General features: G+C 41.8%; 1 protein-coding gene across 18 annotated transcripts in view; it reads left to right on the forward strand.

The window, feature by feature from the left end:
* The first annotated feature begins 1,782 nt into the window (after window positions 1-1,782).
* The window catches only part of ABI1 (abl interactor 1), a 112,376-nt gene continuing 98,796 nt past the window's right edge, over window positions 1,783-15,362 (forward strand). For all 18 annotated transcript variants that reach the window (XM_003903482.5, XM_009214130.4, XM_009214127.4 and 15 more), the window contains exon 1: window positions 1,783-2,117. In XM_003903482.5, coding sequence (XP_003903531.1) covers window positions 2,001-2,117 — 117 coding nt within the window. In that variant the 5' untranslated portion in view covers window positions 1,783-2,000. The remainder of the gene's footprint in view (window positions 2,118-15,362) is intronic.

The following is a 15,362-nucleotide window of genomic DNA, read 5'->3' on the forward strand; positions in this document are numbered from 1 at the left end:
TTAAATTTCCTTATTTGATAAAGAAGGAAAATAATATTTATATTATCTCTCAGAGTTGTGAGAAGAAATCTGACAGTACTTTTTGTTTGTATTTATCATGATTATTATTATTATTCATTCATAGCTCAACTGCATGGAAAGTACGTTGAAAATAGTAAATCAGTATCACCTCCCTAATCATTTCCCCAATGTTGTTGAAATGTGTCAATATTTGGATATATGCAAACCGAGTGATTTGTACAGTTAAACCTCAAGTAGAGACCAAGATCAATAATACATTAAATTTCAATAACTTGGATTAAGTCATGTTTGGGTTAACGATAAATATCAAAAGATAACTATTATACCTGTTCCAGATAGCATGGAAAGTAATACATTTATTATTGATTTATAGACCACAGAATCCTTGATGGAGAATCTGGTGGCAAGGGGAAGTTAACGCTTTTAGTAGGAAACTGAATTTTTCCTTTCAGAGGTTGGGGAGGGAAACTAGTTCCCTGGGGCCCTGAATAAGGCCCCAGTAAAGGCAATATTCAATAAATACCTGGTGATGGCAATTTTTAATTTGGTTGAATGATGTTGTTAATCCTATAGTTATTTTGATTCTAAATGACTTTATGGAGATACATGGACATATGGATTTTACAATGATCTTTAGTTTCCTCTTCGGCCTTTGGACAACACTTTTCATAGCTGATTATATCCAAAGCATTTAATGTTCCCGTTGAAGTGAAGAGCTTAAATATAGGGCCTTTTGAGACTATTCCAAAGCAGGTGATAAAAACAAAACAAAAATCCAGAAGCAAAAAACGAAGGGCCAGCGTGGGTGGCTCATGATTGTAATCCTAGCAGTTTGGGAGGCTGAGGCAGAAGGATTGCTTGAGGCCAGGGGTTCGAGACCAGCGAGGGCAACAAAATTGGATCCCTGTCGCTACAAAAATTTAAAAAGCTCAGCCCTGGTGTAGTGACCCTCGCTTGTAGTCCCAGTTACTCCGGAGGCTGAGGCATGAGGATCGCTTGAGTCTAGGAGGTCTAGGCTGCAGAGAACCGTGATTGCGCTACCGTACTCCAGGCTGGGTAAGAGTGAGACCCTGTTTCAAACAAACAACCCCCACCCCTAAAAAACCGTGCACTTGACTTTAAAAGTGTAGGAAGATTACATGCCAAGGAGAGTCACAGAAAAGAGAAATTAGGACAGGAAAGCCCTACAAGCTATGCATGTTTATTTTATAATCGAGTCTTTAAGGGTATGGAGTTTTCATACTCAACTTGTACCCCCAGTGTCCAGTACACTGCTTAGTAAACAGCTGGCAATCAAGAAATCTTTGCTAAATTTTAAATTAATTGATGGGGGCGGAAGCTCAGAAAGTAAAACCTGACTCGCATTATTTCTAAGAAGGCAGAGGAAGTAAAAATCTAGTTTTCCATACTCTGTCCCTTTTTAATCCTTCTGTGAATGGATGTCCCTGATTCACTGGCATTTCCTAATTAACCAAGTTCTGCCAAGTTTCACATGAAACTTGGGGAACCGATTTCATTCCCCCAGAATCACCCTGTGGCGCCACCTTCCGGAGCTGTGAGGAAACTCCGGACTTCCCCCCAACACCGCCCCCTCCCTCCACCTTCGGTCTCCGCTTTCTGCGCTCTGCCTCGTTGTTTTCGGAGGTGTCTGCGCGCATGCGCTTTGGACGGGCAGCCTAGTCTAAGAGAGACTACAATTCCCAGAAGACAGTGCGAAAGAAAAAAAAATCCCGCGGCCCGGCGTGGGGGAGGTGGCAGAAATGAAGACTCGCGAGAGAACGAGGTTCAGGCGGCTGCGCGAAGTGGGTGGAGGGAGACCCGAGAGAGTGAGGAAGAACGGGAGGAGGTGCCGTCCCACAATACCAGGCGGGAGGGCGGGTAGTCGGTTTGTATCCGGGCTGTGAGGTGCTCGGAGCCTCGGCGGACCTTGCTGCCTCTGTCTCTTTAACGCTAGAGGAAGCGATGCAGAGGGGTGGAAAATGGCAGAGCTGCAGATGTTACTAGAGGAGGAGATCCCGTCTGGCAAGAGGGCGCTGATCGAGAGTTACCAGAACCTGACTCGGGTGGCGGACTACTGTGAAAACAACTACATACAGGTGAGGCGCGCTGGCGGCCGGCGGGCGCTGGCCGGGTCGAGGACCCGCCGGAGTGACCAGCCCACTGGGCGGGGTGGGGAACTGCCCTGACCTCAGCGGTTGCCACCAGCCCGAGCCCCTACCGCAGTCCCAACCCCAGCCCCAACCGGGGACAGAGCGAGTGGCCGGGCTGAGGGAGTCGGGCTGCGATACAGGAAGTGGCTGTGGTGGTGGAAATCGATGGAAGGGGAGAGAAAATGGGCGAGGGAGCCGGGAGCCCGCCGCAGCCCGGCGCCCCCCTCGCGTCCGCTTTCCCCAGGGCCGGGCCACCGGGGTCGCGCGCCCCCCAGGTAGCCTCCAGTCCACGGAGCTGGCGTCCCGGAGACCCCCCTGCTGCCGCCGCGCCGCCTCTCTGCGCCCAGAGAGGAGGTCCAGGACGGGAGAGGGGAGAGGAGAGGGCAGGGACCAGGCTGAAGCCGCAGAAGGGATAGGACCAGCGGGGTGTGTGTTGTGTGTCGGCGGAGGGTGGGGTGGGGGCGATTATGTCAGTTTCAGCCCCCAGAGGGTGTGTCTTTTATTTATTTATTTATTTTAAAAAAATTTGTCATGAGTCACATTACACCGACCTCCCAGAGGAGAGGAGGAAGCGGGTGTGGGGAGTGAGGGAGGGCGTTTGAGAGAAGTTAATCTTAAAATTCCTTTAATTGAAGGTTTGTAAATCTGCCTGCTTGTCCATTTTCAAGTCGGGTTCCCACCCCCCGCCATCGTTTTCGCTTCCGCCCCACCGTAATGTATTCTAAGAGGTTGTTAGGGCTGCTATCATTAATTATCAAACACGAATTGTTTTCAACTCCTTGGAAAAACGGCTTAAATACTCTCCCTTCTCCCAAAAGTTCTTGAACTGTAGGCTTCATAAGTAACTTATAATAAACTGGTGTCATCGCTGGTTGCTTATTTTCTGAGGTTTCTCTCTTAACAAGCTAAGTAAATGTATAGTATATGAATCCAAGTACAGAAATGAACAGAGGTAGCCTCCGAACTACAACGTAAAAATATCAGTTATTGTAAATTAGAAAACTCTTGGGACTTTGTGACAGATGCTGGTTTGTTCATTTCTTTTTGGATGATTGGAAGTGAATTGTGTGTGGTAGTTTGTTTTGAAGACCTTTAACTGTGTAAACCAACAGTTTGCACTAGAAACAAAGTAGCACAGTCCTTTGTATAAATATAAAGCCACCAGAAATGCTCTTGCTTTTGGTAAGGCAAGGCCAGAACGTGCTTTGAAAGGTTAGGGTTATTGCAATTCAGAACTAAATTATTTATAGAAATGCCTCCCATGTGATTATAATTTTTAAGAACCAATGTTTGTGTGTTGGCAAATGCTTTCCCTCTTTATTTTTAGAAGGAGATGCTGTTTTCAGAATGTTTTGAATATTTCTCAATTTTGATGTTAGTAACATTGTATCTTCAGTAGCACTACTCGGAATTTATCTTCACAATTTTTTTGTCAAGTTTTTACTTTAGGAATTCTTCGGATAAGTAAACTTGTTGAATACCTGTCACATCTACTGTATCACTTTGTTTATGCAAACTTTATATTTAGCCCTTCGAAACTTAAAAATCGAGTAGAAAAGTGGGTATAGTTTGCAAATATAAAAGTGATCTTGTAGTTTATCGATATTAAAAATAGGCAACTTTTATTCAACTTAACATGAAAAGCCTTGAAATTGAGGAGAACCTTAATTTGCTGAAAGTTTTAAAGATTTTTGAAAGCCAAAAGGAGAGCACAGTAAGTTAAATTGCTCCCTTTCCAGAAAAGTTATGTCTTCTCTGTAGAAGTCAGTAGATAAGTACTTCATACAGGGTGGCTCCTTTTTTTGCGTGTTGGGAAATCTGACGAGTATATAGTGTGGTAACTATGTGTTGGCAACTCTTGGTAACTGTAAACGTGTTTTAACCTGTGTACTATTTCTTTTTCAGGTAGTTGTATGCTGTAATGCTTTTTTTTACCCCTCTCTGACCCCTTTCCTTTACTCCTCTTGCTACGATCATGTAACTTTGAAGCACTTTAAAACTTCTTTGCTAATATCTCTAATTAAGTCATGTTATTTCTCATACAGTCTCTCACTTTATAAAATGTTAGTGCCATGGTGCAGGCCCCGTTTTTTTATTTTCTTTTTTTGCGGGGGCGGGGTGGGGTATAATTCTAAATCTGACACCAGTGAGGTGTTTTGTTTTTACTGGGGAGGGGGAGGGGAAAAAAAAGAATTCACACAAAGCAATGATGATCTAAATACCTTAGTAGCGTTTATTCATTGGGCTGCATGATCCAGGCCACTAGTTGCCTCCCTAAGGTACTCAGACAGGGTCAGACTCAGAAAGTGATGTGGAAGTTGATGTGGTAGGTGGTGCTGATGACTTTGGTGCTAAGAATGAGGAATGAATAATATTAGAAATATCCATTAGGGTGCCTGTTGAGGTCTTTCTATATCCTTCCTGGGACCTGATTGGGTTATTTATAACTAATACTCTTCATAAATATACCTCTTCTCAGTGAAAGTATGCAGTTCACATGTGCTTTGAGAATTTTTAAATAAGGTGAGCTAAGTTATTGCTTGGGTGATTTTTGTTCTGAGATTCACTTTTCATTTCATTTTTCTACAGTTTGAAAGTGCAGCCCAGTTTAACTAAGGTGTGTAGCTGAGAAACTCTTTTGGCTGTGGTGCATTTAAGTTCTTGGGGCAGTTTATTAGTTCTTTGGTTCTGTTGACTTTATTAGATTGTATTATTAATAGCAAAACATCTGAAAAGATTCTACGTTAAAATGGACAGTTTTTTTCTTTCTTTTCTTGTTTTTTTTTTTTTTTTTTTTGAGACAGAAACTTGCTCTGTCACCCAGGCTGGAGTGCATTGGTGTGTGAACACCACTCACTGCAGCGTCCACCTCCTGGGCTCAAGCAATCCTTAGCCTCCCATGTAGCCTCCCACCTTAGCCTCCCATGTAGCTGAGACCACACGTGTGTGCAAGGACAGGGTTTTGAAAGTTGCCATGGGGTAAATAATATTAAAAATAGAAAGCGTTCCTTTTTTTTTTTTCTTTTCTTGTTTTTGAGACAGGGTCTTGCTCTGTTGCTCAGGCTGGAGTGCAGTGATGCCATCATGGCTTACTGCAGCCTCAACCTCCTAGGCTCTGGAGATCCTCCCACCTCAGCCCCCACAGGTAGCTGGGATTACAGGTGCGCACCACCGCTCTCAGCTAATTTCTGTATTTTTTTTGTAGAGACGAGGTTTTGCCATGTTTCCTAGGCTGGTCTCAAACTCCTGGGCTCAAGCGATCTGCCTGCTTTGGCCTCCCAGTATGCCAGTATTACAGACATAAGCCACTGCACTTTGTCAGAAGGTGTTTTTTCGTTTTTTTTTTTTTTTTTTTGAGATTGAGTCTCGCTCTATCACCCGGGCTGGAGTGCAATGGCATAATCTCAGCTCACTGAAACCTCAGCCTCCTGGGTTCAAGCGATTCTCCTGCCTCAGACTCTCAAGTAGCTGGGATTACAGATGCCCACTACCACCCTTGGCTAATTTTTTGTGTTCTTAGGAGAGGCAGGGTTTCGTCATGTTGGCCAGGCTGGTCTCAAACTACTGACCTCAGGTGATCTGCCCTCCTCGGCCTCCCAAAGTGTTGGGATTACAGGTGTGAGCCATCATGCCTGGCTGAAAGTGTTTTTGTATAGTATTTATGTAGACATACAGAGGAGACTTTTCCATCTTTGTTTAATACGACCAGATAGAATTTTTCATGCCAAGGACAGTGCTTAACTTGAACACACATGTTTAGCCAGTTCTCTGTGCTCTACCTTAGAGTTAGTTCATACTGCCTTTGTTATGGGAACTATTTTGGGAAATAGGAAGGAAAGCTGAGTGAAAAGGAGTAGAAATTGCTTAAGAAGATTTGTCAGGATGCAGATTGGTAGGCTGGGGGTAAGGACAGAAAAGTCTTCATACAGCTTAACTTTAAAATTTAATTTTATTTTTTGTCTGGAGTTCTACCAGGAGCTTTATTTGGGTTAACAAGTATGTTCTAAAGTCTGGGAGTATGAAGGGGATATCATCCCAGTATGTTACTGTGAGCTACTCACTTCAGCTTGCTTTCCTCCTCCTGTGACATTTGCTACATTAGCACATTTAATCTCAGAAGGCAGGTAATTTTTGAGCAGGATCTCTTTGGAGTAGGTAAAAGCTAACATTTCTGATACTGTACACTTTATGCCAGTTTATAAACTGCATCACTTTTTTTTTTTTTTTTGAGTAACTGATGGACAGTTAGAGGTTCAGAGGTATTAAATACCCAACCTAAAGTTCAGTAGCTTGTATGAGGTGGTGCCTGGAATCAAACCCAGATTTTCTCGATTCCAAATCCCAAATTGCATCTAATAAATCCTGAATGGTTTTTTTTTTTCTTTTTTTTTTTTTTGACGGAGCCTTACTCTGTCACCTAAGCTGGAGTGCAGTGGCACGATCTCAGCTCACTGCAACCTCCAAGCGATTCTCCTGCCTCGGCCTCCCGAGTAGCTGGGACTACAGGTGCGTGCCACTGCACCCAGCTAATTTTTGCATTTTTAGTAGAGACAGGGTCTCACCATGTTGACCAGGCTGGTCTTGGACTCCTGGCCTCAGGTGATCCACCCTCCTCAGTCTCCCATGGAGTTGGGATTATAAGTGTGAGCCACCATGCTCAGCCTGGAATGGGATTTTTTTTTTTTTTTTTTGAGATGGAGTCTCTCTCTGGAGTGCAGTGGCAGGATCTCAGCTCACTGCAATCTACGCCTCCCGGGTTCAAGTGATTCTCCTGCCCCAGCCTCCCAAGTGGTTGAGATTACAGGTGCCCAGCACCATGCCTGACTAATTTTTGTATTTTTAGTAGATATGGAGTTTCACCATGTTGGCCAGGCTGGTCTCAAACTCCTGACCTCAGGTGATCCACCCACCTCAGCCTCCCAAAGTGCTGGGATTACAGGCCTGAGCTACCACGCCAGGACCTGAATGGGGTTCTTAGGGCAACATAGGGGATAAAAACAGTGTGCGAATAGATAAGGGTAGAGGGGAATGTAATTGCCTCTATTTATTGAATACCTGCTCCATTGCAGTCTCTGCTAGTTGGTTTTGTATTATCTTTAATCCTTACAAACTGTATACGAGGAAATTAGGACTCATAAAAGTTAAGTTTTGTTTAGTCATAGAGTTAGTAATTGGCAGTCAGGACTTCCTTCTGACTCTGGCAGATTCCATAGGTTGTTCTCTTTTCATATCATACTGTTTCCACATGAATGAATCTGGAACTCAAGACTGGTTTAGGAATACTGGGGAATTAACAGAATAGACTGTATTGGGCAAGCCTGGGAACCTAACAACTCTTTACCATTGTTTCCAGTTTGTGAATATAAGAAGAGGTATGTTCGTAATTTAGGGACTTGCCCATATCACCAGAGGATGGTAACTTTGGCATCTGAAATGTTTCAGATTACAGATTTTTTTGTTGAATTTTGGAATTATTTGCATTATATACTTACTGGTTGAGCGTCCCTAATCTGAAAATCTGAAATCCAGAATAGTCTAATGAGCATTTTTTTAAGTGTTATGTTGATGCTCAAAAAGTTTTGGGTTTTGGATTTCCAGATTAGGGATACTGAACGCTGTATAGGCTAGTTTTTCACTGAGCTCCCTGGATCCTTTTTCTTTTCCTGCATCCTTGCCTGTTTTTTTTTTCTATTCTTAGTCTGTGTTGCAATTGTGCTAAGAAATTTTGGAGAGGAATTTGTAGAGATTAACAAAAAATGTGTTGAAATATTCTGGGTAGATGTGATTTCTATACAAACCAGGTTTGGAGAGAAACAAAGTGATTCAGGAGGTTAGGATAGACTGGAATGGTTTGAATTCTTAGAATTGCACTTTGAAGTTTGAGTAAAACAGTGGCTAGCAAAGTTAGAGATATAGGTTGGAAATGTAAATGTATTTAACAGAAGGCTAGATAATTTTATGGGAGATCCTTGTTAAATTGACCCATGCCATGTCATTACATGTTTATTCATACTGTTGTGTCAAGGTTATACAGGGCTGGGTAGAGCAGGATCTGACCTAGCATATCAGTTCTTTTTTTTCTTTTCTTTCATACCATGTCTGTGGACCTAGCATATCAGTTCTTATGAAAGTTCATATCACATATATCAGTTCTTGCTAATACTTTCAAGGTGAATACTGAATATTTTTAGGGCTACATAATATTTGAAAATTTGTATTAAAACTAATGTCTCTTTTTTCTTTTGTAGCTTTAATACTAATAACAGCTTTATATGTAATACTTCTCTCTAGTCCTGGTCTGTTTAGAACCTCAATTTTAGCATGCTTCTGTCTTTTGGAGAGTTTTCTTAGAAAATTGTTGAAATAATCCCTTAGGATACTTTCAAATTTTTCTTATGTGCTTCTCCTTTCTCCAGTTGATTCTGATAGCTCAGGAATGCTAATAGTCCTTGTGGAAAGGAGATATTTAGGCAATTGGGGATCTGCTGTGTGGCCATTTACACTAACCTTATTTATATTCAGTGAAATTATGTTCTAAGAATTAAGACAGTTAACAGTCAAAAATACGTTAGCCACAAAGGAAGAGTGTTCATATTGGGATAAGAGGTTGGATCAAACTCTAGGAGATTGTGCAGATACAAATCTATAAAATCCATGAAAATAGTGTTGTCATGAAAAGTAAGGTAAAGGCTGGGCGTGGTGGCTCACGCCTGTAATTCCAGCACTTTGGGAGGCTGAGGTGGGCAGATCATGAGGTCAGGAGGTCGAGACCATCCTGGCTAACACGGTGAAACCCTGTCTCTACTAAAAATACAAAAACAAAATTAGCCGAGTGTGGTGATGGGCGCCTGTAGTCCCAGCTACTCAGGAGGCTGAGGCGGCTGAATGGCGTGAACCCAGGAGGCGGAGCTTGCAGTGAGCAGAGATCATGCCACAGAACTGGCAGCCTGGGGGACAGAGCGAGACTGCGTCTCAAAAAAAGAAAAAAAAAAGTAACGTAAAAATGATAGTTAAATGCTAATTTTGAAGCATTTAAAAAGTTTTGATTGGGAGTTTGTATATTTTTCGTAATATCATCTTGTGTTGATTGTAATATTTATTGAAATTATGGTTTGATTGTAGAAGAAATAATAGTCAAACCCCAGAACTACAAACTCTGTAGATCTTAGTATTTAATAAGACATCATGTTAGAAATAAGGGATTTTTAAAAAAAGGACATCATTGAGAAATAAGACAATAGGAAAGTAGCAATTATTGAATTTTGTTTTTAAAGGAAATAGTTGACTTGGTCTTTTTAACAGTAAACATCCATCCCTTAGAATGGAGACTTGAAATTTGACTACTGTGTGTCAACCCAAATAAGTACTTTTAACTTTAGATCTACTAATTTTCTCCATTTACAAAATAAAACTTTCTCAGACATAGTTGGTAGTGAACCTGTGTTTATGAAGAAAATCTGTTAATGAGGGACCACACCCAGCTAATTTTTTGTAATTTTTGTAGAGATGGGATTTTGCCATGTTGCCCAGGCTTGTCCTGAACTCCTGGACTCAAGCGATCCTCCTGCCTTGGCCTCCCAAAGTGTTGGGATTACACGTGTGAGCCACCATGCCAGCCCAGCAAAAACATATTTTTGAAAAACTTCAATTTACCTTTAATTCACTCATTTCCTCAATGCTTTATAATTAATTTTTGTTAATAATTTCTACATTATTTGACAAAATTGTATTTGGTACATTTTATTTTTCCTTCTATGGAAAGGCGAGTGTGGCACTTTTTCAGAACCCTTGAGAAATTAATGCCCTCCACTTAAACATCAGAAATGTATATATTACATCATATAGAAAAAGGTGCATTCTACTACGTCAAATATTAGCAACTTAAGAATTGTAACAACAGATGCTTATTTTATTTTATTTTTTTTTGAGACGGAGTTTCGCTCTTGTTGCCCAAGCTGGAGTACAATAGCACAATCTTTGCTCACTGCAACTTCTGCCTCCTGGGTTCAGTCAATTTTCCTGCCTCAGCCTCCGGAGTAGCTGGGATTACAGGCATGCACCACCACGCCTGGCCAGTTTTGTATTTTTAGTAGAGACAGGGTTTCTCCATGTTGGTCAGGCTGGTCTCGGACTCCCAACCTTAGGTGATCCACCGGCCTTGGCCTCCCAAAGTGCTGGAATTACAGGTGTGAGCCACCGCACTCAGCCCAGATGCTTATTTTAATAAGGCAATGCAGAGAAAAGAGTACATGGGTGCCATTTTATTTTTAATTTTTATGAAGGATGGGGTCTTCTATGTTCCCCAGCTGTCCTTGTAATTCTGGGGTCAAGCAATCCTCTCATCTCAGCCTCCTGAGTAGCTGGTTCTACAGACATTCCCCCCCAAGCCCCTCCCACCATGCTCAGCTCACGGGTGTCATTTTAAAATCGTGATTATTACTCAAAAGTGGGCCCTCAGCATAGTTAGGCAATCCCACTAGATAACCTCGCCAGTTTATTCTTCCACTTACCACAAACTATTTTAAATTTTTTATCCCCTTTTGAAATCTGACTCTTTCCTTTCTTGTTTTTTGTTTCATAGAGAAAATAGACTTCATCATATAAGACCTATAATTTCTTACCACTGCATCTCCAAACCTGCTATCCTCACTCACCCTATTCTACTTCCTTTTTATAATGGAAGAGAGGCGTTCTTCCTCCTAGCTAAAGTCCTAACTCGGGGTCACATTCTCTCCTGCCTTTTCATAAACCTTATGCTCCTGATATATTTATACCTCCTCTGTTTACTGAATTTGTGTTTTCAGAATGGAAACATTTCAGATTGCTGCCATACTTGAAAACTCTTTTGAGTTCATATACCCATCTAGTAACTGACCTATCTCTCCTTTATGGGTTAACTAGTTTTATTACACTATTGTGAGCTAGCTGCAGTGGCTCAAGTCTGTAATCCCAGTTACTTGGGAGGCTGAGGTAGGAGGATTGCTTGAACCCAGGAGTTTGAGACCAGCTTGGGTAACAAAGCAGGACCCTGTCTCAAAAAAAAAAAAAATAATAGCTTAGTCTGTAGTCCCAGTTACTTGGCAGGCTGAGATGGGAGGATCACTTGAGCTCAGGAGTTTGAGGCTGCAGTGAGCTATGATCGCACCACTGCACTCCAGCCTGGGCAACAGAGTGAGACTCTGCCTCAAGAAAAAAAAAAAGAAAAGAAAAAGAAAGTTTTAATGGGATCATACCTTTTTTACTTTTTATGAAGATTCTTCTTGTTTAGCGTGGAGAACAGATTGGAAGGAGGATTGAGTACAGATTGGAAGGAGTTCAGAACAGATTGAAGGGAGGCTAGTCTAGAGGTGATGGTAGCAATTGGTGGTGGTTTTTCTAAAATCTTTTGTTTTTTTGAGACAGAGTCTAGCTCTGTTGCCCAGGCTAGAGTGCAGTGGTGTGATCTTGGCTCACTGCAACCTCTGCCTCTCAGGTTCAAGCAAGTCTGTCTGCCTCAGCTTCAGCCTCAGTAGCTGGATTACAGATGCCTGCCACTGTGCCTGGCTACTTTTTGTAGGTTTTTGTAGAGACAGGGTTTCACCATGTTGGCCAGGCTGGTATTGAACTCCTGACCTCAGGTGATCTGCCTGCCTTGGCCTCCCAAAGTGCTGGGATTACAGGCATGAGCCACCATGCCTGTCCATTTTTTCCAAAATCTTTAGTGCCTGAACTCATCATGGTAGACTGTGACTCTTTATTATTTTTCTTTTCTAAAAAGAGGAGTGTTTGAGGCTATTGGGATTTGTTGAACTGAAATTCATTCAACAAATAGTTAATTGCCTACTCTATGGAAGACTGTCTGCTAGGTATTATGACGTGGTGGTATGATGTCTATATTATTATTATTATTATTGTTTTCGAGACAGAGTTTCACTCTTGTTGTCCAGGCTGGAGTGTAGTGGTGTGATCTTGGCTCACTGCAGCCTCCATCTCCTGGGTTGAAGTAATTTTCCTGTCTCAGCCTCCTGAGTAGCTGGGATTACAGGCGTATGCCACCACATCCAGCTAGCATTTGTAGCTTTAGTAGAGACGGGGTTTCGTCATATTGGTCAGGCTGGTTTTGAACTCCTGACCTCAGGTGATCCGCCCACCTTGGCCTCCCAAAGTGCTGCGATTATAGGCATGAGCCATCACACCCTGCCTTGTGTCTCTATTATTTATAGGCTATGTAGAAATCATTGAAAAGCCTTAAATCTAAGAAAAGGAAAATTGGTCTATAGTATTTATAATTAAATGAGGAAATGTTCTGTATGGAAGAAAAATAATTGTTATTTTTGAAAGGTTTTTGATTTTAGTTTGACGGCAGTCAGAAGATTGCTTACGGAAAGAGCATATGTCAAGCAGCATTTTTTTGTTTTAAAGCATTTAGGTAATATGTTCCTGTAAAAGAGTCAATACAGTTGTATTAAAAGTCAAACTTAAAATGTCTCTTCTTCTCCCCATACTGCTTTTATCCTCTCCCCTCAAACTGTATGCTTGTTTTCTGCCTTTCCAGTTTTTGTACAAAGGATGTGCTTTGGGAAGATTCATCTTGAATTGGCGCGGGATGGACTGGAGAAAGGAGACTGGATGGACAGTGACCAGTTAGAGGACTGTCACATTTGTCTCACTGTAAAGAGTATTTCATGAATTGAGATAGCTATAGTAAGATTGAAAAGGAAGAATCAGCAAGCCTTGGTGAAGGAGATACGGGTGGCTGGGGGGAAAAGGAGAATCCAAAGAAGGCTTATTTAACTGGTATCTATTTTCCTCCAGCATAAAGCTAATGCGCCTACAGAAGGTAATTTGTAGTCACAGAAGTGCATCTATAGACCCCCCTCTTTTTCAGCCGTTAGTACACAGTTGGTTTCTGACACTTTCCAGCTTTTACTCCTCCACAATTGAATTGATTGGCAGAGCAGTGGGTTGGAGAATAGGAATAAAGCTTGACTGCTAGCTGGCTGTGTGGGCAGAACGGGGAAGGGAAGGGGGAAGAGGAGAGGAAAGGGATTCCAATTTCTCTGGCTATATACTTTTGTGGCATGAGGTGCATGTGTCTTTTGATGTTAATTTTGATGTTCTATCCTAACCTTCTGCATTATAGATTGTTGGTATTTTTATATGTGTAGAGTCTTTATAAATTTTGAATACATATGACATGTGGATTGAAAATGCTCTCTCTTTGAAAGGAACTTTTAGAGAGAATTCTGAGGAACAGTACAGTGTTTGGGGGTTCTCGGGGCAAGTGTCTCCTAAAGAATGAGTTTAGCCGAGTCATTAATGTAAACAGTTGAGGGGAAGGGGGATTGGGAGGCAAGGGATATATAGGTAGTAGAAACAGAAAGATAACAAAGGCATGCTTGAGAGAGCTGTGAGTAGTGTCAAGTGCAAGGGAAGGTGGAGGAGATGAAGTCTTAGTCAAAAACATACTTGAACTGCCGTCACTAAACTGTAGAAGATCAGGTCAGTGTTTCCCGGATTTGAAAATAGAAACCGTGTTTTAAATTTAACACTGGTAAGATGAAATTGTGCTTTTGCTGTGTCCTGACATATTCTGTTCATTTGTCTAGACACATTTTGCATAATCAACGGAAACCATTGGATGAGTGGTTAAATATAAGATAAATGAGTTATAGGTCTGAATCAATCACTTTTGTATGAGCTAATTGTCATAACTTGGGGACTGCTTGCATGAGTGGCTTTATTGTTAGTGCTTATTAATACCTTGTGGTATACATAACCTTTTTTTTTTTCAACTCAGTTGTATATTTCTTCCACCCATCCTGCCTCTCCTACCTTGCCCCACTACCACAAAGAAGAAGAAGAAAGGTGGCATGGTCCTATCTCTATGAAAATCTGCCACTCTCATTTTTGGTTTTTGGGTGAGGAGGTACGGTGCTGCAAGATGGGAAGAATATGTGATATATTAATATGTACATCACTGAGGAGAATTGCAATACATTCCTTTTATAGTCAGGTGGAAGTTTTAGGAAAAGCTTTGCTTCTACACACACACAGACACACAGACACACACACACACATATATATATACTTTTAAAAAAATATAATAATCTCGCTATGTCATACAGGCTGGAGTGCAGTAGTGCGATCTCAGCCTCAGTTCACTGCAACCTCCACCTCCCAGGTTCAAGCGATTCTCCTGCCTCAGCCTCCCAAGTAGCAGGGACTACAGGTGCATGCCACCATGCCTGACTAATTTTTGTATTTTTAGTGGAGACAGGGTTTCACTGTGTTGGCCAGGCTGGTCTCGAACTCCTGACCTCAGGTGATCTGCCCACCTCAACCTCCCGGAGTGCTGGGATTATAGGCGTAAGCTACCATGCTGGGCCTCACCAAGATATTTTGACCTTATGGATGCTATAAATCATATAATCTTTTTTCCTTTATCTTTGTGGATTCATGCAAAAGCCAGAGCCAAACTTGTGGCTCTAATTTATTATTTATTTATTTATTTTTTGAGATGGAATCTCGCTCTGTCTCCCAGGCTGGAGTGCAGTGGCTGGATCTTGGGTCACTGCAGCCTCCTCCTCCTGGGTTCAAGCATTTCTCCTGCCTCAGCTTCCTGAGTAGCTGGGACTATAGGCGTGCACCACCATGTCTGGCTAATTTTTGTATTTTTAGTAGAGGTGGGGTTTCACCACGTTGGCCAGAATGATCTTGATCTCCTGACCTTGTGATCCACCCTCCTCGGCCTCCCAAAGTGCTGGGATTACAGGCCTGAGCCACTGCGCCTAGCCTCTTGTGGCTCTAATTTATTATGTAGTACTCTGTGGTCTGTATATTAACATCTTGCCTTTATCTTTTATATTATGTGATAAAACCCTGATTTTTGTATTTTGAATTTTCTTGTTTAACTGTACACATTTTTGTACTGGTATAGCAATAGCTAATGGCGTTTCCCTAGACCAATGAAATTGGTATCTTTTTAGGGAGAGAGGGTTAGGTTGGCTCTCAGGCTCCGGAATTTTAAAAAAATTCACCAGATAGTGCTGGTGTCCAGCTAGAATTTTTTTTTCTTTTGGATTCCACACCAAAAACTTAAGCCATAAAAGAAAAAATAAACAGAATGATGTCAAACTGAAAAACTTCTGCAAAACAAAGGAAACAATCAACAAAATGTAACAACCTGTGGTCTGGGAAAACATATTTGCA

This window comes from Papio anubis, chromosome 11 (genome assembly GCF_008728515.1).
Source record: "Papio anubis isolate 15944 chromosome 11, Panubis1.0, whole genome shotgun sequence".
NCBI classification, from domain to species: domain Eukaryota; kingdom Metazoa; phylum Chordata; class Mammalia; order Primates; family Cercopithecidae; genus Papio; species Papio anubis.